We start from the raw sequence: 27,552 nt of genomic DNA on the forward strand, positions 1-27,552 counted from the left end.
GCCGGTCTAGAAGGACGTTAAGGAAAGATGCAGATTTACAGCACAATATAGAAGGAGGGGTCTTGAGACATTTACCCTCTAACGCCTGGGGATGGCCCTGTCCAGAGCATATCTGTGCTAGTGAGAATGCTTTGGTTCTCCAATAAGCATTTGATTACTACATACTATATCTCAACTGCTTTGAAGATCTATTGCTACAGAAAATGCACAATTGGAAAATCATCAAGCAGCATTAGGACCTTTGCGCAGACATTAGGTAATTAAAGCACGCTAAATACCAAGAAGCCCAATATGTTCCCTTTCAGTCAACACTTCACAAAAAAAAAAAACATTTTAAAATGTTAATGAAAGAATAGCACTTTCTGATTATACAGTATACATAGTTAAAGTCTATACCAAAATGGGAAAATTAGGTTCTTACCTTGGTAATTTTCTTTCCTTTAGTCACAGCAGATGAATCCATTAACTGATGTGTTGTATCCGCCTACCAGCAGGTGGAGATAGAGAACACTGAAAAACCATAGTGCCTCTTGGACAGCTAGCCCCAACTGCCTTCAGTATTTGAGATTTCCAAAGCAGAGTGAACCATAAAGGTATAATAACAAACTTTCCTAACAGTGAACAATTGCCCCAGAACAGGAGCATCAAAGGAGGGACGATCTCAACCTCCTGTAGTAGAACATCATGTTGAAATTCTGGTAACTGTTTTCCAACTTCTCCCAATGAGATTTATATCTGCATGAAAGATCTGAACAAAAAACAAAGTCAGACAGGGAGGGATCATGGATTCATCTGCTATAACTAAAGGAAAGAAAATGACCAAGGTAAGAACCTAATTTTCCCTTCCTTGTCATCAGCAGCAGATGATTCCATTAACTGATGGGATGTACAAAAGCAATCCCTACTTAGGGTGGGAACAGGCCACACCACGAGCCAATACTTGAGCTCCAAAAACAACGTATTGCTTCGCTGCAACATCCAGCCTGTAATGCCGGGCAAAAGGGAGCTGAGAAGCCCAAGTAGCCGCACTACAGATCTCTTGAAGAGAGAGTGCACCCGTTTCAGCCCACAAGGAGGAAATCGCTCACGTGGAATGCGCCTTAAACGCTTCAGGAGGAGACCGACCTGCAAGCAGATATGCAGAAAAAATGACTTCCTTGAGCCAACGGGCTACAGTGGCCATAGATGCCGGGTCTCCACCCCAAGGAACTGACAACAAGACAAAAAGGTGATCAGAAGTCCTGAAGTCATTTGACATCTGTAGATACTGCAACAGCGCCCTGCGGACATCCAGAAGATGTAACTGCCCAAAGGAGTCCGGGAACTCATCCCTAGAAAAGGAAGAAAAATGGGCTGGTTCAGGTGAAACGCTGAAACCACCTTAGGCAGGAAGGAAGGCACTGTACGTACCGTTACTCCGGACTCCGAGAATTGCAGAAAAGGGTTCCGACAGGACAGCGCCTGCAGCTCAGACACGCGTCTAGCCGATGTCATGGCCACCAAAAGACTGTCTTGAGAGTCACATCCTTCTCCGAAGCTCGCTTAAGCGGCTCGAAGGGCGAAAACTGAAGAGGTTCCAGGCTGGACAGGGCAACCGGATGGGAGGACGGAGCCTAAGCACCCCTCTGAGAAATCAGGCAATGTCCAGAAGAGCAACAAGGGACAAGCCAGCGACTTTCCCTCGATAGCATGATAATGCTGCCACTTGGGAGGGCGGTAGAACGAGAGGACATGATATGAGAGTGAAGGGGGGCAGACGCAAGAAAAATGTCAGGAAGTATTTTTTCACAGAGAGAGTGGTAGATACTTGGAATGCCCTCCTGCGGGAGGTGGTGGAGATGAAAACGGTAGCGGAATTCTAGCATGTGTGGGATAAACATAAAGGAATCCTGTGCAGAAGGAATGGATCCTCAGAAGCTTAGCCGCTGGTGTTTGGGTGGTGGGGCTAGTTCTGGGCAAGACTTCTACGGTCTGTGTCCTGAAAATGGGGCTAGTTCTGGGCAAGACTTCTATGGTCTGTGTTCTGAAAACGGCAGATACAAATCAAGGTAAGGTATACACAAGAAGTAGCACATATGAGTTTATCTTGTTGGGCAGACTAGATAGACCATGCAGGTCTTTTTCTGCCGTCACCTACTTTGTTACTATGTTTTTGTAAGCCCTCCTGCAAAAAGTCCAGCACTCTCGAGACTGTAGCCCGTGTGGGAGTGATCGCCTTTGAAACACCCCACGCCTCAAATTTGCACCAGATCCGCACATAAGCTGCGGAGGTGCACCACTTGTGGGCCTGCAAGAGAGTGGAGATGACCTTGTTAGAGAAGCCCTTGTCTCTCAATTGCGCCCTCTCAATAGCCAGGCCATAAGACCAAATTGGCAGGGATCCTCCACAGACACCGGACCCTGAACCAAAAGGTTCGGCACCAGGGGGAAATGCACCGGAGCATCCACCAACATCCGGCGGAGATCCGCATACCACGGATGCCTTGGCCAATCTGGAGCGATGAGAATCACTAGACCTCGGTGCTGTCGAATCCGCAGTAGGACTCGCCCTATCAGGGGCCAAGAAGGGAACACGTACAGGAGCTCCGAGGGCCAGGGTTGAGCCAGAGCATCCAACCCCGCCAAGTGAGGATCTCTCCTTCTGCTGAAAAAGCGAGGTACCTTGGCGTTTGCACTTGATGCCATTAGATCCATTCCGGGAGTCCCCCCATTTGGCACAAATCTGAAGAAACTTCTTCTGCCAGTTCCCATTCCGCCGGGTCGATTTGATGCCTGCTGAGAAAATCGGCTTGCACGTTGCTCTGACCTGCTATGTGAGCTGCCGACAGAAGCTGCAGGTGTAGCTCGGCCCAGTGGCAAATCTGGGCGGCCTCCTCGGCCAGAGCCCTGCACTGAGTGCCTCCCTGACGATTTATGTACACCACCAGTGTCATGTTGACTGACAGAACCCGGACAGCAAGTCCCTTCAGAGTCTTTTGAAACGCCATAAGAGCCTGGGAGATAGAGAAATACTGAAGGCAGTTGGGGCTAGCTGTCCAAGAGGCACTATGGTTTTTCAGTGTTCTCTATCTCCACCTGCTGGTAGGCAGATACAACCCATCAGTTAATGGATTCATCTGCTGCTGATGACAAGGAAATTGTCTTTTCTTGCATTAACACATACTCTACAATTAAGTTTCAAAGAAGTCTGTCAGGTTCTCAGGTTCAGAGCCCGCGGGGCCAGCCTCTGGAGCAAAGGTGAGCCCTTGGGTTGCGGACAAGGAGCGACAGCAGCAGGCAAAACCCACCAACCAACACTAGGCAAGCACACTGGCAAGGAAAGCAGGCACCTCCCAGCAAGCCGGAACACATGGACTGGAATCCCCTGGACTGGAGGACACTGGACTGGTCCGCACTGGACCGAAACACACTGGACTGGAGCACTGTACTGGAACACACCGGACCGGAACACACTGGACTGGTCCGTACAGCTTCACCTGCACTTAGCCACTGCCCCCCCAAGGGTTGAGCCCTTGGGTTTGAGTGGCTGACAGGACTTACTGGATACCGGATAACACAGGGACCAGGATACTTGAACAAGCTTGCAACAGAAGTGCTCCTAAATCCTAAACTGACATAAGTGCTCCCAAGCCCTAAACCAACAGAAGTGTTCCTAACAGTAAACTAACAGAAGTGCTCCTAACAATAAACCAACAGAAGGCTCCTAACAGTGAACCAACAGCAGTGCTACTAAGCACTACACAAACATAAGTGCTTCCAAGCACTACAAAGGAAAGCAGGGAAGCCACAAGGAGAAAGCAGGGAACCTAAACACATAAACTAGCAGAGGTGCTCCTAAGCACCAAGCACAACAATTCTACAACCCTAAACTAACTACGGTGCTCCTAAGCACACAAACTACCAGCAGAGCTCCTAGCACTAAAAGGGAAGACAGGGGAGCCACAAGGGAAAAAACAGGGAAGCTAAACACAGAAGTCAGCAGTGCTTCCAAAGCACTAAACACAACAGAGCTTCCAAAGCCCCAAACACAGAAGTGCTTCTAAAGCACCAAACCCAGAACTGCTTCTAAAGCACCAAAGCACAGTAGTGCTTCTAAAGCTCCCAAAGTGAAAGCAGGGGAACCACCAGGGAAAAGCAGAAAAGCTAAACACACAAGTCACAAGTGCATACTGCACTAACACTGACCTGGCCCTATAGCAAGCGCAAATGCAAACGCAAATGCCAACGTTGCAAAGGCCCTGAAGGAAAGAACACCACTTCCTTATCAAGGCCCTGCCTGATGATGTCACCACTATCAGACACAGGCAGACAGCATACTGAAACAGAGCACACTGAAACCCAGAGAGGCCCAACCCACACAGATGCAGCCTCGTGAAGCACTTGAAGCCACGCTGAAAGCAGCCAGTACACCCAGAGAGAGGCAGAGCTAACTCAGGCAACACACACAGCTGCAGTATAGTGAAGCAATTAGAGTCATGCTGCTGGAAGCCGCCAGCACAGAGAGACAGAGCTAGCTCAGAAAGGACAGACAGAAGAAACAGAAGCCAGCACAGAAGCTGACCACCAGAAATAAGGTACGTTTGGGAGAGGTCACGGCCACAATCATGACAAAGTCACATCAGCATCATGGATTAAAAAAAGGTGCCATAATGTGATAGCTGCAAAAAAATCTGCTTCTAAAGAAATAAGGAAAGTGTGATTTGTTATACAAGGGGGCTCATTTTCAAAGCACTTAGCCTTCCAAAGTTCCATAGAAACCTATGGAACTTTGGAAGGCTAAGTGCTTTGAAAATATGCCTCAAGGTAACTTTCTAATCCTTCCAGTCAAAGGGTAAAATCATTCCCATTTCTAGCCATCAGGCCACTGTTGATAATCCGGTCCTAAATCTTATTTTGGTACAAGAAAAGCAACTTCTACCTGTTTCCACAGTGTTCTCAGTTTCTGCTGCCTCCAGACCATCCATGCTATCTTCATCCTCCACAGCAGTTCTTCCTCTGCTTCGAGGCCTAAAAATACAAGAACAGAATAACGTGATTACATCAAATGCTTTTCAGCATGGATTACTTTGAAGTAAGGAGGTTTATGATAGGAGACAGCATGGGCCTATCTGGCCCATTCTGTGGGCTGAAGCCAGTGGGCGGAGCTTGCCACCATATTGTGTGACCCCAAAACATTCACAGAAACTACTGAAAACAATAGCAAACTTGTGAGGTTTATGACTGCCTATGTGTAGGGTTTTTTTTTTTTTTACATATGCAACTTGAGGTTCTGGGTGCGGGTGAAGATCCTGGAGAATGAGCCGTGGTCCTGCTGCAGGTGAAGGTGTTCTGGAGCAGCAGACTTGGTTTTGGAGCTATGCGAGTTCCCACAACTCAGCTCCCAATGCTCTGGCAGAGCCAGGGCCTTTCTTAAAGCTGCCCCTATAAAAATCGAGCCTCCTGCGACTCCAAAAACAAGATTGCCTCTCCTTAGTGCCCACAACTGTGGCGAGACAGTGGCTCAAGCCCCAGGACACCCCCCCCCCCCCCAAGTCCAAGATGTTAAAAAAAAAAAAAAAACTAAGGTTACATATGGGAAGCTTTCAAATAAATATAAAGCTGTCAAAATTTTTTTTTTTTTTTTTTTTTTTTTTGTAATTTTAATGAATTTTACAAGAAACACTTGTACAGAAAAGGAGTATTACCATACCATACAAGAAAATATTTTATAAAGAAAATCTATTAAATGATAATTACTGCTAAAGCCCACAATTATAGGCAAGGCACTATTCAAAAATTGGTTAACATAGGAAAAAATGAATAGAACATATTCCCACTTATCCTATCATGGAGTAGATACTAATGGAGGAAGCACCAGAGAGTTTACGGCTGGTTCTTGTCTGGAGTCCAGGAATTTTGCTAACTGATCACTCTCAAAGAAAACATATTTAATAGATTGAAATTTAACAACACATTTACAAGGAAAATTAAGACAAAAAATTCCCCCCTGTGACAATACACGATCACGAAGTTTCAAAAAAGACTGACGTCTTTTCTGAGTTTGTCTAGCAATATCAGAAAATACTTTGCAATTCAGAAAGACTTCATGTCTATGTTTAAAGAAAGTTTTCAAGGCTCGGGCGAAAAGACCCGCCTTTTCGTGGCACCACAAAGTAAATGGAGTAGCGGCCTAGACCTTGTTCGGCGGGAAGCACCGGGGTCACAGCCCCTATCTGGCACAGACTGTGCAAAGTCTCCTCTACCGCCGCCCGTTTGGCGGCAGAACCACATCGGGACTCCACAAACACGTCTCTCACCGGGGCGTCGAATTCTATTCGGTATCCGTCTCTGATCAGGTCCAAGACCCACTGATCTGTGGAGATTTTGGCCCACTCCTCGAAAAAGATGGAAAGTCTTCCTCCGATGACAGGAAACGAGGAGGGGGCCGGCACACCATCATTGAGAGGGTCGCCCTTGAACTTCAGGCCTTGAACCGGCAGCTGCGGAACGTTTGTCCAAGCGAAAGGAGTTTCTCTGCTGAAAGCGGGCACGAGAAGTGAACCCAGCAGCACGCCCCAGGCGGTACCTTCTAGCTTCACGGAAGCAAGGTCTGTAAGAGGAGCGGACCGCCTGACCCTTAGAGAAAGGCTTCGGCCTATCTTCGGGCAAGCGCTGAGGTTTGGAATCCCCCAGGCCTTTAACAATGTTCTCCAGCTCCTCACCAAACAGGAGAAGGCCTTGAAAGGGCAACTTCACCAACCTTTGCTTAGAGGCCATGTCCGCCGCCCAATGTCGTAGCCAAAGAGTGCGGCGAGCCGCCACTGCTACAGCCATTTGTTTAGCCGAAGCTCTGACCACATCATAAAGGGCGTCAGCCAAAAAGGACAAGGCCGACTCCATCCGCAGAGCCACTTCAGATAAGGTCTCCGCTCCATCACCGGGCTGTTCCACTACCTGCTGTAACCAAGCCAGGCAGGCTCTAGCAGCATAACAACTGCATGCAGACGCCCGAACAGTGAGACCTGCCAAATCAAAGGACCGCTTCAGAGCTGAATGAAGCCTGCGGTCTTGAATATCCTTCAGGGCAACACCTCCTTCGACAAAGAGGGTAGTTCTCTTTGTCACAGCCGTGACCAGGGCATCCACTTTAGGCATTGCAAAGCGAGCCAAATGTTCCTCACTCGGAGGGTATAATTGCCCCATAGCCCTGGCAACCTTCAAAGGTCCCTCGGGGTCAGCCCATTGAGCCGAAATAAGCTCTTGGATGGAGTCATGCAAACGAAAGGCTCGAGCAGGCTTTCTGGTACTAGCCATCCTTGGATTAACAGAGGAGGCTGTGCCACTCCCAGGATCTTCAATCGAGAGGGCTTGTAAGGCATCTGAAATAAGCGCTGGCAGCTCCTCGCGGTGGAAAATCCTCACCGCAGACGGATCATCAAGCTCCTGTGGCAATTCTGCACCCAACTCTGGCTCCTCAGCCCAAGAAGTTCTGCCAGACCCCTCAGAATCCTCATAGCCCGACCACGGGGGGGGGGGGGGGGGGGGGGGGGGGGGGGAGGGGGGGTGCGCCACACTCAGAGGGGGAATTAGCCCTTCTGTGTTTATCAGGAGGATAAGAAACAGGCAAAGCCAACTCCAAAAGACCAGGATCCACCAGGGGGGCAGGCAGAGGGTCCGAAGATCCCTGTGGAAGAGCTCTTTTAAGCACGTATGCCCTATGCAGCATTAAAACAAAATCAGGGGAGAAAACCGCTCCCTGACCGCCCGGATCCTGCCCAGGGCTATCAGCTCTATTATTAGCCTAACTCAGAGGACCCCCCCCCCCCCCCGGATTCAGGACTCTCCGTCGCAATGGAGGCCGCGCAATGTGGAAAATCCAAAATGGCGTCCGCTGCCAGCTCAGAGCGCGAAAGATCGCCACTCGCCAAGCTCGGGCCAGCTCTACTGTCTGTACAGCACGAATTACAGAGTCCCGCTGCTGATTTGCACTTGCCACATTTAGAACAGCGCTTTACAGTCTCCGCAGCCATCGCCAAAAACGGTGGTAAAATTAAAAAATGGTGGTTCGCGCCAAAAACGTCCCGATCGCGGGCCCACCCCCTGAGGAGTCAGAAAACACTCTTACCTCACTAGACCGAGTATCACAGCTCCAGTCCTGCAGAAGAATCTCAAGAAAAAAACCTCTTTTCCAAGAACGCTGCGCTAAAGCGAGACATGACTTAAATTTTTTTTTTTTTTTTTTTAACGCTGTGAGGAAAGCAGAGGCAAAAGAGGTAAATAAAATCACTCCGGGGGCTCAGATAAGTGGGAAAGGCAGGGAAAGGCGAACCAATGTGCCTGCATCCACAGAGTGGGAAAGGACAGGGAAAAGCAAGCTAATATGTCCACATCCACAGGGGCATGGGTAAGGCAGAGAAAGGGCTGACCTATGTGCCTTCAAAGTGAAGCTGCTATAGCCTCTAACACCCCGGCTAACAACTGGCTTCTTAGTACTTGCCATCCTAAGATTAACAGAGGAGGCCTCGCCTTCAGCAGGATCATCAATCGAGAGGGCCTGCAAGGCGTCAGTAATAAGAGCTGGCAGCACGTCACGGTGGAAAATCCGGACCGCATTGGGATCATCCAAATCCAGTAGCAAACAGACACCCTCCTCTGGATCATCCGTCCCTGCCAGACCCCTCAGGACACCCCGCAGCCTGACCACGGGGGGGGGGGGGGGGAGATATGCGCCAATTTCAGACGGGGAATTTATCCGTCTATGTTTAGCGTGTTTCCAACGCTCGGGGGAGGAAATAACATCTGAAGCCATATCCGGGGGTCAGCACCCGGAGGGAAGCCAGGATGCAACACAGTGTCAGACACCTGCGGCAGAGCTCTTTTCAGCATGAACGCCTTATGCATTAAAAGCACAAACTCAGGGGAGAAAAACTCACCCTGGCCCTCTGCCTCCGAATTAGGAGAAACGGATGTAGGAGCTCCTCTGGCAGCCTCTAAACAAGGCGTCCCCCTGCACTCAGACTCCTCCGCAACCACGAGGGTCGAGACATGCGGCGCATCCAAAATGGCACCCGCTGCCAGCTCCATCGAGCGGGAAGAAACATTGCTCGCCATGCTCATACTAGCGTGAGCGTCTAAGGAGCACGTTTTACACAGCCCCGCTGCTGATCTGTGTTTACCACAATGGGGGCAGTGCTTAACTCCCTCAGCAGCCATCGCCCGACTGGATGGATATATAGCAATAAAATGGCAGCTCTGCGCCAAAACTTACCCTGTTTGGAACAGCATCCGCGGGACCTCCCCGGAGGAGCTGGGCACCACTCTCACCGCAGAAGACCAAGTCAACGAGCTCCGGTCAAGCTGCACAGAACCAGGATCTCTGGAAAAAGCCTCAGAACAGCCATGCAGAAAAAGCACGCTTTTTTTTTAATGCTGTGAGGAAAGTTGAAGGCAGGCAGCAACAGAGGTACTCCAGGAGGCATGGGGAATGGGTAAGGCAGGGAAAGGGCGAACCTATATGCCTTTAAAGTGGGCACCATCAGCCACAACACCCCTGCTCAACTGGCAAAGCACAGGAGCCACCCCAGGCAGTGTTCTCTATCTCCACCTGCTGGTAGGCGGATACAACCCATCAGTTAATGGATTCATCTGCTGCTGATGACAAGGAAAATAATTTTTCTAGAGACTACTTCCTCTCAAACCTCCCTAAAAGTCAGTCAAGCCATTTCAATATATTTTCCACCAACCCCAATTCCACCAAATCCAAGATGAAGCTTAGCTTCAGCGAAATCAAGAGAATAAATTCATTTTTATCTACATATTGATATATAGAAAAAGTCCTTTACCTACAGAGCTTAGAAACCCAATGTGTGCATCTTTTAATGGGAGATAAAGTAACTTCCCAAAGGCATAGAGAATTTCAGTGAGGAAAGTAGCATTGGTTCCCAAACCTGGTCCTGGAGGCACCCCAGCCAATCAGGTTTTCAGGATATCCACAATGAATATTCATGAGAGAAATTTGCATGTACTGCCTCTACTTAATGCAAATATATCTCATAAATATTCATTGTGGATATACTGAAACTCTGACCAGCTGAGGTGCCTCCAGGAACTCTGACCAGCTGAGGTGCCTCCAGGACCAAGTTTGGGAACCACTGCACTAAGGCATGTCTCTCCTTGAATAAATGACATCATACAAAGCATGGACTAACCAGGTCATATTCAATATAATATGAACTACCACCAAGCAATTCTTTCCTGGTGCTCCGGAAAGTTCAAAAGTATTTGCTGACTCACTTTCTAAACCAATGTCAAATATTTAAAAACACTGGTATTAATTCTTGGAAGATGGAGTGTACCATAAAAGCAAATGTCTTTTTTTAACTTTTTATTTCTTGGTCAGGCACACACTGTTACAACAAAATTTGGCCTTGGGGATTGCAACAAGATGCAGAAGAGACAAGAAATGCAGTCACAATATTGTGCTACATCATGCCCCCAGGTCCAACTACACTCACATTTTGCAGACACACGGATTAGTAGCTCAATATTTCAATATTTACCCCAGTACCTGTCATATGTTGATGTCAGACTAACACCACAATCGTCCTTGTTTACACCAGTGTCAGCAATGAGAATTTAGGGGGGGGTGAATGAAAGAATTCCATATCTTGTCAATTGTATGTGTGTGATACTATGCTTGAATTAACGGTGTTTAGACATCCGAAATCTCTACAGGAGTTTGCCTTAAAACTGAATACTAACTGTAAGTCAGACTACGTGGTGTATTGCTTGGTTTGTCCCTGCAAGAAGTTATATGTGGGGCAAACCTCGCATATGCTATATGTTCGCTTGATTGAGCACCGGAGTGTGCTGCACACAAAAAAGATGCTCACACCTTTGGTCAATCATTGTGATGCAGCAGAACATTCTTTTTCTGAACTAAAATGTTTTATTTTACACCAGATTGAGGTTTCCCCGGTGAGGATAGGGGGCAACAGGAAGAGGACATTATTTCAATGTGAACAGAGATGGATTCATCGCCTGCACTCGCTGTATCCTGAAGGTTTGAATGGAAAGATCGAGTGGGGCCATTTCTTTTGAATTTGGTTGACAGGTCTTATGAAGGATAATATATCCGGGGTTCCGTTGAAATGGAGAAGAGGAACTCTGACATGCTGATTGGTCAGATTGGCTCTTGGCGTCTGACGTGTCTGTGTATTTAAGCATGGGAGGCCATTTTTTTTTAGGCTGGTTTATTGGAGCTGCTTCTTTTTCTCACTGAGGTGCCTGCAGAATATGCTTTTGAGTTGAGAAGATTGCTGTAATGCGGCCTCGAAAATTGAGATTCATGTTTTTAATTGTACTCTCTTTCTACAGACCAACGCAGACTATACGACCCTGAAGCAGGTGACGAAATGGTCGCGTCTAGTGTTCAGCGTTGAAGATGCTAAGAAAGAAACCAGATCCTCACAAGCTAAGTGGCTTTTAAGTCCAATTTGAATTTGAAATTGTATACTGAACTGAAAAAAAGAAATAAAGAAAAAAAGAAAAATTGAAAAAAAGAGTGGATTAGATGTTGTACAGCTCAGTAGCCTAGAGGTGTATGCCGATGATGAAGCAGCCCAGCCCCTGTTAGCTTTGAAGTTATATAGCCGGGGGCTTCTTGAGGCATCACCTCTTTAATCTTAAATCTTAAAGTGCTGTTGGGACAGGTGTCAATTGAGCACTAAATTTCTCCTTCAGTTGTGAGACAATTGTATATTGGGCCATATGAATCTAATATCTATACAGAAACTTCCCTGCCAACTCAGTATTTTGAACCCACACCCACTGACCTAACAGGCAGTACTCTAGTGTTAGGTATACCATAGTCTCTACCATTCCAGTGATATCTGTCCCAAATTCATGTGAAAAGTATCTTATCCACCTACAAATCCATGGCACATACAGATATGAACCGCCTTCTCCAGGCTCTCGCCAGCACTTCTAAAAACACTACCACTCTCCACATTCAAAATAAAAATCATGCATCCTCTTCCAGAGAGACTGCTAATCTTCTTCATCTAACACCAAAACAAGAACTTCATTCCATCTATTCACAACACTGCAGAGACGTCATGGCCCTACATAAAACAGTAATCAATTGGGGGGAAAAAAAAACCTTCCTAATCAGAACAAGCAAACATACAAAAATTATTAGGAAAGTAATAAGGCATATGACTAACACTTTATCAAAACAATAATATTAAACAAATCAAATCATTCTTTAATGAATAATTGTTGTGTCATCACAAATTCATATAGAAGGTCATGAAGGTCAGACTAAAGCCTGAGAGATAGCCCTTTCATGACCTAACCTTTTAAAGAATTCTCAATCAATTGCCCCTAAGTTGCCAGTGCAGCATTCCATATGTCATGTGTCATTGCTAATTCTTATAAGACCGCAATTACTTATCTGCCAAATAGTGCTGTCTTGGATATCTTCACATGCACATGCCTCAGCGCCCCTTCTGCCAAGACAGCCCCAGCCCTTTTAACAGAAAGGCCCAGAGCGTCTTTAGGGGAAAACGGAGCTCCCAGCTCCATTCAACATCCAAAAAGGGCTCAGGAGGAAAAGGGCTCTCTGACACCGTAGAAAGCAGCTGCAAAGTCTCAAGACATGGAGCTGCGAGAAACTAAGATGGCGCCCGTTGCCTCACCCCGAGGAGGAATGCGCAGGAAGAAAGGTGCTTCTTTTGAATTGGGCATCTTTCCCAAACCTCCCTTCTTTAGGGCGGCTCGCGATCCCTAAGCGGCCTTGAAGAAAGGGTGGTCAACGTAGAATAGGGAACTACAGTGGCCCGGAACTAAAGTGTGTCAGAGGCCGGCCTCGGGGGAAGGGCGGTAAACGCGGTCCGAGTCACCATCGCGGCCTGGACGGGCAACAACGGTTAGGCGACTGGCGCGGTAGACGCTCCTAAAATAGTGGCCAAAGAGCGGGAAAATGTGGTCAACGCGGGAGGCCGCACATCCCCCATCGCCACGCGAACGCGGTCCGGAGAGCCAGGCGCTGCGCTACACATACCGGGTACAACCCCCTCCTGCTTAAAAGTTTTCAGTACCTGAAAAAAATCCAGAGCTGCGACGAATCTGTCCTGAGTGAGCTTTTCTGAATCCTTTGTACTTTCGTTTTTGGGGTTTTTTTTGTGTTGTTTTGTTTTTTTAAATGCATCAGGAGGAGAAAGACTTCAAGTTGCACTGGCTCCAGCGGGAGGGGGGAGAAAGGGAGGGACCTGGCACCACCAGGTGTCACCACTTGATCCCAAGCCTGAGAGAGTCCTCAACCCCGGAGTTAACTCAACTACACCCACCGAAGTAGGAGAGGAGACCCAAACACTCAACTGCACCTACAAAGTAGGAGAGTAGATTCAAACAAACTCAACTACACCTAAAAATAGGATAGGAGCGAAGCAGAGCTCCTGAGCTGTGACCATTCACCTGCTAGATAGAGAGAATACTGAGGATCATGTGACTGCTTGTGACCATATATAGGGAGCTCAAAGCTTGCTCTCTATCTAACCTGCTAGAGGAGGGACATAACCCATCTGTCACTGGATTGGTCTATAGGATGCTATGGAAATAGAGTTTCCAAAGCGTTTGACACGTTTCCGCATAAATGACTAATAAATAAACTTGAGTGCCCTCTGTATGTGCCCTAAAGTACCTGACCAGGTTAGGAACTGACTAAGTGGAAGGCAACAGAGGGTAGTGCTAAGTGAAGCTCATTCTGAGGAAAAGGATGTTGCCAGCGGTGTGCAGCAAGGTTCGGTTCTTGGGCCGGTTCTTTTTAACATTTTTGTAAGCGATATTGATGAAGGGCTGTCTGATTGGTTTGCATTTAAATTTATTAAGTAATCAAAAATTCATTCATGTTTCTTTCAGAATAACTAAATCCTACACATCCATTTTTCTTAATGAAAACATTTCTACCTGAAGCAGCAGTATTTGATACTCTCTTCATAAAAGCCTGAAGATACTAAATGAGGAGAATTACCTTAGACTAAGAAATAAATGTAAATGCTATCTGGCAGCTCATAGCACTAAAATACTGGGTCCATCAAGGAAGACCCAATTATAATGTCAAACTCTTGAGCTTCATGTATGGAATGTGTCAGGATAACACCAAGCTTAGTGCTGCATCAACAGGAAAAAAAAAAAAGCTGCTGTTTGAAACTCTGCCTAGGTCTCCTACATGTTATGAGATTTAAAACGCTAAGCGCCTGGTTACATTTGGGAGAATACTAATTCTGAAATGGTAACAGATTGTTCCAGCTACAAGTCAAAGGAGTAATGAACACAACTATCCTGATCATCCAGATCACTCAAAAAAGATTTTAGATTCTGAATGTTCAAAACTCTAGCACACGATGCAAGGAACTTTTATCCATTACATACATAATACTAAAACATAACTGGTAAGAACTGTTTGTAAACCACAGACTCCCTACAGTTTTTGGTCATTGCTAAATACTGTTTCAGTTTCTCAGTAAATCTAGATACAAAAAACATTAGAAGAATGGAAAACTAACATGTTGACATTTTTTTCTTGGTAGAGACTTTTTAACTTTCTGATTGTACAGTTCTACTCACTAGCCAGCATGATCTATTTTAACTAATGAATTATGCTGTATGACATTTGAGGTTTATCTGTTTGAGTCTGTCTGGATACAGCTAAAAGTCTAGTTCTATTTAAAACAATAAAATTAAAGGTCAACATCTGTTCTTTTGATAGATACCTCCGGACTAAGAAGCACACCAAATCCTAAGATTTATCAAACACATTTTGGAATAAGAACATTTTGAGGTCTTGTTTTAAATTAAGTCTCTTCTCACAGGCCTTCAGGCAATGAATTGCAAATTTTCAGTGTTGCATCACTAAATTTAGATTTTCTGATGTGATTCAAGGAAATGATTTGATAAGAATGATCAAAGCTTTGTGGGAAGATCTTAATAACCTAGTTAGAGCATAAGGGATAAGTAAATTAGAAAGAAAAAGAAGCTGACCATCACGTTCAATTTTAAAAAATCAGAAATGCTATTTTGTATACAATCCTAAAGGGAATAGGAAGCCAATATTCAGCTTTCATAAGGGGTGTTACTTGATCGAAATTATTTGTCATTCTTTTTTATTTGAGAATACATTAAAATGTTCATGACAACCATAAACATTTCAACAATGTTCAACTAGGACCACAAACATATAAACTGCATCCACCATATAATCATAGCATTTTAAACAATGCCACCATTGTTTTTCACATTGCATGTTTCACGTGGATAACACACCTGATTTCCTTGTGATCTGAACTCACCACCCATGAACGACAGGTCAACTGTTTTAACCTTTAGGCCACCTCATTCATCTCCCCACCCCCATAACTAACCATTACGATTCCAAACTAGACAGCTGCACGGGAATGTGGGTTGTAGGTATGGAAGAATTTGCAACGGGATTCTCTTGGGGATGGAAGAAGTTGCTGTGGGATTCCTGCTGCATTTAGTCAAAATGTCTGATAAATCATCGGTTCGTTCAGCAGCAGGCAGTTGATGAAGGGGTTGGGACGGGCCCGCTGTGAAGCGCTGGCGATTTGGAGGAGTTTTCAGCGTCTTTCGGGTCGGATGTTACACTGAGTCCCGAAGATACGCCTCTGCAGCCAACGGTAGCAAGTTCCCCGCTTCAAGGAGCGACGGCGTCCTCCCAGATTGGTGAATTGATATCAGTGTTGCTGGGGACTCAAAATCAGCGATTGGAGTCGTGAGTGGGGAGGTTATTACCTCCAGACAAAACTTGTTTGCCTGTGACTGGTGCGGAAGATCTGGAGACAATGCGAGAGAAGAAAATTGAGAAACACATCCAGTTTCCTATTGACCTCACTACTAAACTGAACGAGGTAACCTTAGACTCATTGTGGGATCTTATGTCCCAACTGGGGCAAATGTTTCTCTCTCAAACAGCTAAACAGACTCAATCTATTAGTGATATGCAACAAAAGATTGAAAAGCAAAGAATAGAGGTTGATAAAATGACTCCTAGAGTTGACATAGTGGTACAAGGTTTAAAGAAAATAGAAAATGTACAATCTTTAATTTTGAAAGATGTTTCAAGTTTGAGATTAATATCTGGAAACTTTGAGAATTATATAAGGAGTCAGAACTTGCGTTTTGTTAATTTTCCCTATATTCCAATGATAAAACCAGGAGATATGCTGAAGAGATATCTTACAGAAAATTTATGTATACCTGAGTCAAATCTGCCACCTTTCATAAAGGTTTTTTTATTTACCTCCAAAATCAGTAGAACAACAGCAACAACAACTGGAAGGGAGGAATTTGGACATTTCAGCTTTCTTGGAAATGTCGGATACTGAATTTGCCATGGCTGCGACTTTGGTTGCAACCGTGGCCTTGCTTCCAGATAAGCAATGGCTACTCCAAATGTTTTTTTAAGCATAGGGAGAAGCCCTTTTTAGGTTTACGTATTTCCTTGTTTCCAGACTTTTCAAGAGAGAAACAAAGGAGGAGGAAACAATTTCTCATAATGAAACCGGCAGTGATACAAGCAGGGGGGACCTTCTTTTTGAGATACCCCTGCAAGTGTGTAATTAGGTTTGGTACTACTAAATATACCTTTGTGGACCAATCTCAGCTTTCAGTATTCATCGCCTCCAAAGACAACATCCGGAACGACATAAAGTAACATCATATCCTTCGCATTTGCTATTTCCTTGGCTTTTCTCCTTGACTTCTCCTCTTTTTTTTTTCCTTGGAATCCCGTAGTGGAGGACTTGAGTGATATGTGAAAATTAGGTTCTTACCTTGGTAATTTTCTTTCCTTTAGTCATAGAAGATGAATCCATTACGAGTGGGTTGTGTCCATCAACCAGCAGGTGGAGATAGAGAGCACTGAAAAACCATAGTGCCTCATGGCCAGCTAGCTCCATCTGCTTCTTCAGTATTTGAAGCTTCCAAAGCAGTGTTACACCGCAAAGCATAATAACATGAACTTTCCTCACAGCGGATGAACACCCCAAAACTGGAGCTATAATTCAAAGGAGGGAATGAACTCATCCTCCTGTAACTGAACAGAAATCCTGAAGACTGTTTTCCAACTTCTCCCAATGAGGGAACATATCTACGGGGAAAAATGCACATAAAAGTAACATAAATCACATAATGAACCACTGAGGGAGGGCTCATGGATTCATCTGCTAAGACTAAAGGAAAGAAAATTACCAAGGTAAGAATCTAATTTTCCCTTCCTTGTTATCAAACAGATGAATCCATTACAAGTGGGATGTATCAAAGCAATCCCTAGATAGGGTGGGAACAAGCCACACCACGCGCCAGCACTTGTGCACCAAAATGAGCGTCTCTCCTGGCAGCCACATCCAGCCTGTAATGTCGGGCAAACGACAGCTTAGAAGCCCAAGTAGCTGCCCTACATATCTCTTGAAGAGAGAGTGCTCCAGTTTCAGCCCAAGAAGAGGAAATCGCTCTTGTGGAATGTGCCTTAAAGGCTTCAGGCGGAGGCCGGCCAGATAGCAGATATGCTGAAAAGATAGCTTCTTTGAGCCAACGGGCTATAGTGGCCTTAGACGCTGGAGACCCTCTGCGCGGACCTGACAAAAGAACAAAAAGATGGTCAGAGGTCCTGAAGGCATTTCACATGCACAGATATTGCAACAGAGCCCTTCGCACATCCAGAAGGTGCAACTGCCCATAGGCTTCTAGAAACTCCTCTTTAGAAAAGGAGGGCAGGAAAATAGGCTGGTTTAGGTGAAACGCTGAAAACACCTTAGGCATGAAGGAAGGCACCGTACGTACCATTACTCCGGACTCTGAGAATTGCAGAAATAGGTCTCCACAGGACAGCGCCTGGAGCTCAGATACCCGTCTTGCCGATGTCACGGCCAACAAAAAGACAGTCTTTAAGGTCACATCCTTCTCCGAAGCTCGTCTAAGCGGCTCGAAGGGGGAACACTGAAGGGCCTTTAAAACTAACCCCAGGTTCCAGGCCGGACACGGGACCCGCATGGGAGAATGGAGCCGAAGCACCCCTCTAAGAAACCGTCACATCCGGGCAAGTAGCCAGAGAGAGGCCAGCGACCTTCCCTCGAAAACATGCTAAGGCTGCCACTTGAACACGCAGGGAATTATAGACCAAGCCTTTTTGTAAACCATCCAGCAAAAAGTCAAGTATCAGCAAGACAGAAGCCCGCATGGGTGTAATCGCTTCAGAAGCACACCAAGCCTCAAATTGGCGCCAAATCCTGGCATAAGCCACAGAAGTGGAACACATGCGGGCCTGTAGGAGAGTGGAAATGACTTTACTGGAATAACCCTTGTCTCTCAATTGCGCCCTCTCAATAGCCATGCCGTAAGACCAAAGCGGCAGGCGTTCTCCATGGTCAACAGGCCCTTTGACAACAGGTTCGGTACCAGAGGTAATGGTAGGGGATCCTCTACCAGCATCCGCCGGAGGTCCGCATACCACGGCCTCCTGGGCCAATCCAGGGCAATGAGAACCACCTCTCCTTGGTGGAGCCGAATCCGCAGGAGTACACACATACAGGAGGCCCTGAGGCCAGGGTAGAGCCAAGGCATCCAACCCTGCCGAGCGAGGTCTCTCCGTCTGCTATAGAAGCATGGGACTTTGGCATTTGTGCTTGACGCCATAAGATCCATTACGGGCTTTCCCCATTTGGCACATATCTGCAGGAATACTTAGTCTGCAAGTTCCCACTCCGATGGGTCGATCTGATTCCTGCTCAGATAATCGGCTTGCACGTTGCTCTGACCTGCAATATGAGCTGCTGACAGAAACTGCAGATGAAGCTCGGCCCAGTGGCAAATCTGCGCGGCCTGCGCTGCCAGTGCTATGCACTGAGTGCCTCCTTGGCGATTTATGTAGGCCACTGCTGTCGTGTTGTCCGACAGAACTCTGACAGCCAATCCTTCCAGGGTCAATTGAAATGCCAGAAGCGACTGGAAAATCGCTTTCAACTCCAAGCGATTGATGACCACTCCGACTCCTCGGGTATCCAAAGACCCTAGGCATGCCTTCCCCAGCAATGTGCACCCCAGCCCTTCAGGCTGACATGTTACCACCAGGCACCAATCGGGGAGCGCTAGCGGCATTCCTCGCCGCAGCATGCTGTCTGAGAGCCACCACAACATACTGAGCCGGGCCGCAGGGAGCCACGTGAGTCTGCATTGATAATACTGAGACACTGGAAACCATCATTGAAGCAGGGAACACTGCAGAGGTCTCAGGTGCGCTCTCGCCCAAGGCACCACTTCCAAATTGGCGGTCATCAACCCCCAACAGCTGGACTATGTCCCAAGCTCGTGGGCAAGGCATCCTCAGGAGCAGATGGACCCGGTTCTGAAGCTTGCACCGCCTTTGCTCGGGTAGGAAGACCATCCCCAAGGCTGTGTCGATCCGGACCCCCAATATTCTAGAGATTGAGAGGGGGTCAGGTGACTTTTGGCTATATTGATGACCCAGCCCAGAGATTGCAGTACTGAGACCACTCTGGCTGTAACCTGATGACTGTCTTCTACAGTGTCTGCTCTGATGAGCCAGTGTTCTAGGTACAGGTGAACCCGGATACCCTCTCGCCTGAGAAAAGCAGCTACTACCACCATTACCTTGGAAAAGGTTCGGGGAGCTGTGGCGAGGCCAAAAGGCAAGGCCCGAAACTGGAAATGTTTTCTCATCACCGCAAAACGCAGAAACCTCTGGTGCGGGGGCCAAATTGGTATGTGCAAGTAAGCTTCTTTCAGATCCAGAGACGTGAGAAACTCTCCTGTCTGTTCCGCTGCTACGATGGAGTGCAGGGTTTCCATGTGAAAATGCTGCACGTTCAGAGACTTGTTGACTTCTTTTAAGTCTAGGATAGGCCAAAAAGACCCTCCTTTTCGCGGCACCACAAAGTAAATGGAGTAACGGCCAGAGCCGCATTCGGCAGGAGACACGGGGGAAACCGCCCCTATATAAATCAAGCCTTGCACAGTCTCCTCTACCGCCGCCAGTTTGGCGGCAGAACCGCATCGAGACTCCACAAACACGTCTCTTATCGGGGCATTGAATTCTATTCTGTAGCCTTCTCTGATCAGGTCCAAGACCCACTGATCTGAGGTAATCTTGGTCCACTCCTCAAGAAAGAGGGAAAGTCATCCTCCTATCACAGGAATCGAGGAGAGGGCCGGCACACGATCATTGAGAGGATCGCACTTGAACTCCAGGTCTTGAGCCTGCTGCTGCGGAACATTTGTCCAAGCGAAAGGAGTTCCTCTGCTGAAAACGGGCACGGGAATTGAACCCAGCAGAATGCCCTGGGCGGTAGCTTCTAGCTTCACGGAAGCGAGGTCTGTAAGAGGAGGGAACCGCCTGACCCTTGGAAGAAGGCCGCGGCCTATCCTCGGGTAAGCGCTGGGGTTTGGCATCCCCCGGGCCTTTCACAAAATTTTTTCTCCAACTCCTCACCAAACAGGAGAAGGCCTTGAAAGGGCAACTTCACCAACCTTTGCTTAGAGGCCATGTCAGCTGCCCAATGCTGTAGCCACAGAAGATGGCGAGCCGCCACCACTACAGCCATCTGTTTAGCCGAAGCTCTGACCAGATCATAAAGGGCGTCAGCCAAAAATGACAAGGCCAACTCCATCCGCTGTGCCACCTCCGAAAGGGGCTCCGCTCCATCTCCGAGCTGTTCCACTGCCTGTTGTAACCAAGCGAGGCAGGATCGGGCAGCGTAGCAGCTGCATGCAGACGCCCGTAAGGATAGGCCTGAAATTTCAAAGGACCGTTTCATAGCTGCCTCCGGGCGACGGTCCTGCATGTCCTTCAGGGCAACTTCCTCCTTCCACTGGGAGGGTAGTTTTCTTTGTCACAGCCGTGACCAGGGCATCCACTTTAGGCACGCCAAATGCTCCTCACTTAGAGGGTATAATTGCCCCATAGCCCTGGTGACTTTCAAAGGCCCCTCAGGGTCAGCCCATTGAGCCGTGATAAGCTCTTGGATGGAGTCATGCAAAGGAAAGGCTCAAGCAGGCTTCTTAGTACTTGCCATCCTCGGATTACCGGAGAAGGTCTCAGTACTCCCAGGGTCTTCCATAGAGAGGACCTGCAAGGCATCAGTAATAAGCGCTGGCAGCTCATCGCGGTGGAAAATCCTCACCGCGGAAGGATCATCTGGATCCGGTGGCAATCCTGCACCTTCTTCAGGCTCTCCAGATCAAGAAAGGCTGCCAGACCCCTCAGAGTCCTCACATCCCGACCACGGGAGAGAAAAAGGGGGTGCGCCACTCTCTGAAGGGGAATCCACCCTTCTGCGCTTGTCTTGTGGCCATCTGTCAGGGGAAAACGTGCCTGACGGTAATCCAAGGTGTGAGCTGGTCACCCTTCCAGACTCCAGCCAGGGCTCACCCCTGCTTAACTTCCTTCTCACACACGGTCACTGCTGGGCTCTAGCCATCTTGGTAACTCACAGGATTCTGTCTTCCACACTGGGGAGCTTTCTGCCTCCTCTTCTCCCTTCACAAAACGCTCATCAACACCAGGCTTCTTGCAATTAAGGGTTTTATTAATGTCTTTAACATAAACATTTCTTCAAGTCAAACATAACAAAAGGCACTTTACTCAGAGCCTACTTCTTAAACCCTTCTCAAACTTTAGACAGTTCCTCAAACTCAAACAGTCAAACAAAAGAATTTACTTTCTTTCTCAGAGCTGTCACCTTTTCCAGAGAGAGCTTCCCCAGTGCTTCCATCTCCTCCCTACAGCTTTCCACCACTCTCTTAATAAAGCTGCCTGCAATCCTCTCATACCTGGTTCAATTTCCCAATCAACTGCTAGCTTCTCACTCTCCTGGCTAGAGTCCTCCCCCTGACTCTGATTCCCTTGCTGCTGCAGTGCATTCTGGACCTTGTAGTTCCCTGCCTCTTCACAAAGGCCAGACTCCACTGGAGGGGATACAGAAAGCAGGGCCACAGAGGACCCCTGCGGAAGAGCTCTTTTTAACAGGTATGCATTATGCAGCAATAAAACAAATTCAGGGGAAAATGGCTCACCCTGGCCTCCCGGTTCCAGCCCGGGGGAAGCAGCTCTTTTATCAGCCTCCACACGAGGCGCCCCTCCAGTCTCAAACCCCTCCGCCTCAGCAGGGGTCGCGCCATGCTGTTCCAAAATGGCGTCCGCTGCCAGCTCCACGGAGCGGGAAGGAACATCGCTCGCCATGCTCGGGCCGGCTCTACCGTCTGAAAAGCACACCTTACAGAGCCCCGCTGCAGAGTTGCGCTTGCCACAAATGGAACAGCGCTTTACTTTCTCAGCAGCTATCGCCGAAAGCAGCAGAAATTCAAAATGGCGGATTCGCGCCAAAATCATCCCAAACACGGGCCCTCCCTGGAGGAGCTACAAAATGCTCTTACCTCACTAGACCGAGTCTCTAAGCTCCGGTCACGCTGCACAATCAGACGAAAACCTCTTTTCTGGGATCGCAACGCCAAAGCGCGACGCGACTTTTTTTTTTTTTTAACGCTGTGAGGAAAGTTTGAGACAACAGCGAAAGAGGCAAATTTCCAACTCTGGAGGATCAGTAGCGTGGGAAAGGCAGAGAAAGGGCGAACCTATGTGCCTGCATCCACAGTGTGGGCAAAGATAGGGACAGGGTGTGCCTATTTGTCTACTTCCATATCAGGGGCCGGGGGTAAGGCAGGGAAAGGGCAACACCCCTACTACAACTGGGAAAAGCACAGGAGCCACCCCAGGCAGATTTTCTGAAGGAGCTTGAACAAGCTGCAACCACCCTGATGGGGAGATAGAGAATACTGAAGAGGCAGATGGAGCTAGCTGGCCATAAGGCACTATGGTTTTTCAGTGCTATCTCCCCCTGCTGGTTGATGGACACAGCCCACTCGTAATGGATTCATCTGCTTGATGACAAGGAAATGTAATATTTTGAGGAAATAATTTAGTTTTTAGAAAAGAATTTTCTTTATGTATTACTTTCTCTCAAGAATGTAATGCTTGATGATAAACGTAAATTATAATAAAAAAATAAAAAAATATATATAAAATGTCTGATAAATCCAGAATGAGGCTTGGAATGTACTGAGAGGGGCAACTGGAGCACAAGAATATTTTATATTTTATTAAAAATTAATTAAACTGCTCTTACTGACAGAACAAAGTGGTGTACAGACTACAATACCAAGAAAAGGAAAGGAACTCCATTAATTGACAGGAAAGAAAAACAAACACTGAAAGAGAAAGAAAAAGAAAAAAAACAGGAAAATAAAGAAGGACCAGGGAAAACATATAAAAGGATATTAATGACATGACATCCTAATTAGTCAGAACCCCCATAGGCCTGCTGGAATAGCCAAGTTTTCAACTCTGTCTTAAAGCTTTTAAACTCAATACTACTACGAACATGCAGCAGTACACTATTCCAGATATGCGGTGCGAGACAATGATCATTCAAGGAACGCAGAATATGGGTGGGAATATAAGATATAGTGAAATTAGCTAGATATTCCGGATAGCCAAAACAGTGAGCTTTAAAGTCAAAACTGCTATTTTGTAGATATTTTATTTATTTTTTAGATTTTGCTCACACCTTTTTCAGTAGTAGCTGGAGGTGAGTTACATTCAGGTACACTGGATATTTCTCTGTCCCAGGAGGGCTCACAATCTAAGTTTGTACCTTAGGCAATGGAGAGTTAAGTGACTTGCCCAAGATCACAAGGAGCAGCAGTGGGATTTGAACCGGCCACCTCTGGATTGCAAGACCGGTGGCTCTAACCACTAGGCCACTCCACAGGCAACCAGTGGTACAGTTTTAATAGATGTACGAGTGTGACAGAGTAACCTGATAGCCACATTTTTAAAAGTCTGCAATTTCGTAAGAGAAAAATGTGGTAATCCTGCATAGATTACATTACAGTAATCCAGGCGGGATGTAAAGAATGAAAGCTGAAGTGAAAGAAAACTAGTATTCCAAAAAGTGTTAACAGAAAAGAGGGAGGATTCATAGACCTAGGATTAATTTATGGTCTAATAACCATTTAGAAATAGAATCTAGGCATAATTGAAGTGGGACAAGTGGAGAAAATGAATAGTTGGGTATAGGAGGAGGAGGTCATCTGCATAAAAATATGCAGAAATACCAGAAGCTTGAGGGCTCAGAAATAGATTGAAGAGGAGTGGAGAGAGCGTTGAACCCCTTGGGGGGACACCATAGTGTAAATCCTTCTTATCTGAACTAGATCATAGGGCTCCATATTTTGAAGTTATCATCCATGACTGAATAACCTTGTTTTTCTAGATTAGTCAGAGTTGTAGAATCTTCACGATTTAGTTATGTTATTTATGGTGATTTTCATGGTAGCAGGGTAGAGGCAGCCATATTTCACCCCAATGTGTTTCAACGATGGGCACAGTGCCAGAAATCTTTTCCTTCTCTGAATGGTATTTTTGTGTAGATCAGCGACGATTAATATATTGTGACTCTCGAATTTGAAAGGAGATTTGGCTTTTGCTGTTTGGAGGATCAATTGCACATGTTAATACCAAAGACATTTCACAGCTACAGGCCTCAGGCACTGCACTGTGCACCTTGTACCATATGAGATGAGATCCTGTGGGCTTGTTCTAGCTCCATTGGCGGTGAGAAATTTATCTGAAGCAGCTTTGGTAGCCAGGAAGTTAAGAAAATTATTATATCCGTATCTTTTGGTTTTCTCCCAAGGCCTAGAATCTGAATGTTGCTACAACATGATCTATTATTTAAATCCTCAAGGTCTCTTTCAAGTTGCTAATCTTCTGGAAAAACATGGTAGCTGCTATAGCTGATATTCGTGAGCCACATGACAATTCATCGTTTGTTCAATGCACAATTCTTAGGAGGATAATTCATTCATTCATTTATATACTGCTTAGACCTAAGTGGTTTACAGTTTCATTTTACATGTAGTGGGTTTGTCCCTAGTGGGCTCACAGTCATAATAGTACATTGTTGTTGTACCTAGGGCAATGGAGGGTTAAGTGCCCAGGGTCACATTGAGCTGTAGACATAGGGAGCCAACTTTTCAAAATTATTGGGGGTGCTAAGCCCAATGGAAATGACCCCTCCCTAGACACATACAAGGAATTTTCTCAATATTGGGGGTGCTCAAGCACCCACAGCACCTACAGAGTCGGCTCCAATGGCTGTAGAGTAAATTGAACCTGGTTCCCAGGACCTCAACCCACTGTTGACCGTCAGGCAGCAGAAGGAATCGAATTCAGTTCCTCAGGTCCGCAGCCCACTACACTAACCATTAGGCCACTCCTCTTATGTCAGACAGTGAGTCACCACCATTTTCTTTTATCAGACTTCTCACCTGCATTATCTCTTGAAACGTGGAGACAAACAAAGCAGATCAATCAGTGATATGGTTCAAAACTTTATTTTCAGAGATTCGCCCGACACAGACTGTGTTTCGCCCACAAGGGCTGCATCAGGGGCTAATAGTCCAAGCAGGACATGAGATTGAAACGTAAAAAACCAGCAGGGTGCTTTCCTCAGTCAAGATGAGGACATCAGCTCAATGCACAGGGTAAGTCTCTGGTCGCATCTCTCAGCTGCTGGTTTTTTACGTTTCAATCTCATGTCCTGCTTGGACTATTAGCACAGTCTGTGTCGGGCGAATCTCTGAAAATAAAGTTTTGAACCATATCACTGATTGATCTGCTTTGTTTGTCTCCACGTTGGATTTTGCGGATCGCTTGCCATCTTGTTTCTTAGGATTATCTCTTGAAACAGCATGGTGAGTGAGATTTCTTCTTTCACATCCAAGTTAAAACCACTCTCTCCTTGCAAAACTAATAGTTATTTTCACCACTTGAATTTGAGAGGCATTTTTGTGCTATGTTTGGGGAAAGCCACTCTAAAAGAATAAGATTCTGCTTGACGAATTTCTGATGGTTGATAGACAAATACATGGAGGTGGACAGAGCTAATGCTCTATGCTGCCATCTTGTCTCGTGCATATGAGCGCCCCACTCCCAAAATAAAGTTCTAAGTAATGTATTTAATACTGGGGGGAGAAAAAAAATCAAAAATTGGATTTTAGCTTACTCACTTTTTCCAAATTTCATCTTACTCAAAGAAGTTACATTAAGGTAAATTAATTTTTTACCTGCTAGATGGGCTCATACCTTAAGCTGTGCTTTAAACAATGCAAAATGACTTACTTAAGCTCAAAAGGGTGTCACTGGGAGATGTGGAATTAGAACCCTAGCTTCTCTTGTTCACAACCTGCTTCTTTATGCACTAAGCTACTCCTCCACTCTCGCCATGGTGAATTTCCAAGTTGTAACAGATCCCATCTGGAAACCAAACAATCCTCTATCAGCTCCTAGGCCCTGATGCTCAGAAGCAAACACAGGCGCTAGAAGACATTAGCACCAGACTACCAGCCATGATTGTGGGTGCACAATGGTGAGAGAAGCCTACTGCGGGAAATGAGTTCACCCCAGATTAGACAGCTGCACGGGAACGGGGTTTGCGGGATTCCCGCGGGGACGGAGGCAGTTCCTGCGGGGTTCCCGTGGGGATGGAAGCAGTTCTGCGGTCTTCTCATAGAAGTGTAAGCTGCACCTGCACCAGCCTCTCATCTACCGAATACCAATTTCTTTTGAGTGCTGTCTTCTCCTCCTCCTCTTCTTCTTCCTTGCTTTAACAGCACAAATGTGGAAAGTCTTCCATTAAGGAGGTGGTAGAGTCACAAATGATGACGAAATTCAAAAAGGAATGGGATGAACACAGAGGATCTCTAATTAGAAAATGGAAGTTATATAAAAACCTAACCTTAAATGGCTGCATGTGTGTGGATGTGTCAAGTGATGCTTAGATGGCTATTCTGGCTGAGATGAACTAGGGCTGATACCTGGCAGACTTATATGGTCTGTGGCTCATACATGGCAATCTGGTTTAGGATGGGCTGGAAAGGGCTTAGACAGCAACTTCAGTGGCTGTAACCTGAGGACAGTGCTGGACAGACTTTTACGGTCTGTGTCCCACAAATGAAAAGACGAATAGACTGGAGTGAGCTTCAACGGCAACTCCAGTAGTTGGAACATAAGGATAGGGCCAGATAGACTTCTGTGGTCTTTGTTCCAGAAACACGAAAGAAAGACCATATATATATATAATGTATATAATATCACACTCGTTGATTTAATGATGAATTGATCATGAGTGTGACTATTGGCAGTGGATGGACCGTTCAGGTCTATTTGCTGTCACTTACTATGTTACTATTAATCCTCTTTGCTACCAGGCTGGTGCACAGACCTCAGCTCTGACACAGGCAAGAGAATCAGATGTCACCTGACCTACTGGCGCGTGCATGTGACGACCTCTCTGCACACAGTGCAAGTGAATCGGAGACAAGTCTTACATGTGTGCACCAGAGTCTTCCAACTTCCGTTCCTTCCTTGCCTACAGTGCTGTGGCTCAAATCCAGAGAGAGACTGAGGGAGCTGAC

At 46.5% G+C, this 27,552-nt stretch overlaps 1 protein-coding gene across 4 annotated transcripts in view; it reads right to left on the bottom strand.

Annotated features, from left to right (window-relative positions):
- KMT2C (lysine methyltransferase 2C) overlaps positions 1 to 27,552 on the bottom strand; it is a 917,733-nt gene that overhangs the window by 763,363 nt on the left and 126,818 nt on the right. For all 4 annotated transcript variants that reach the window (XM_030198371.1, XM_030198346.1, XM_030198363.1 and 1 more), the window contains exon 2: positions 4,919 to 5,007. In XM_030198371.1, the coding sequence (XP_030054231.1) occupies positions 4,919 to 4,964 (46 nt within the window). In that variant the 5' untranslated portion in view covers positions 4,965 to 5,007. The remainder of the gene's footprint in view (positions 1 to 4,918; positions 5,008 to 27,552) is intronic.

Source organism: Microcaecilia unicolor, chromosome 1 (genome assembly GCF_901765095.1).
Source record: "Microcaecilia unicolor chromosome 1, aMicUni1.1, whole genome shotgun sequence".
NCBI lineage: Eukaryota > Metazoa > Chordata > Amphibia > Gymnophiona > Siphonopidae > Microcaecilia > Microcaecilia unicolor.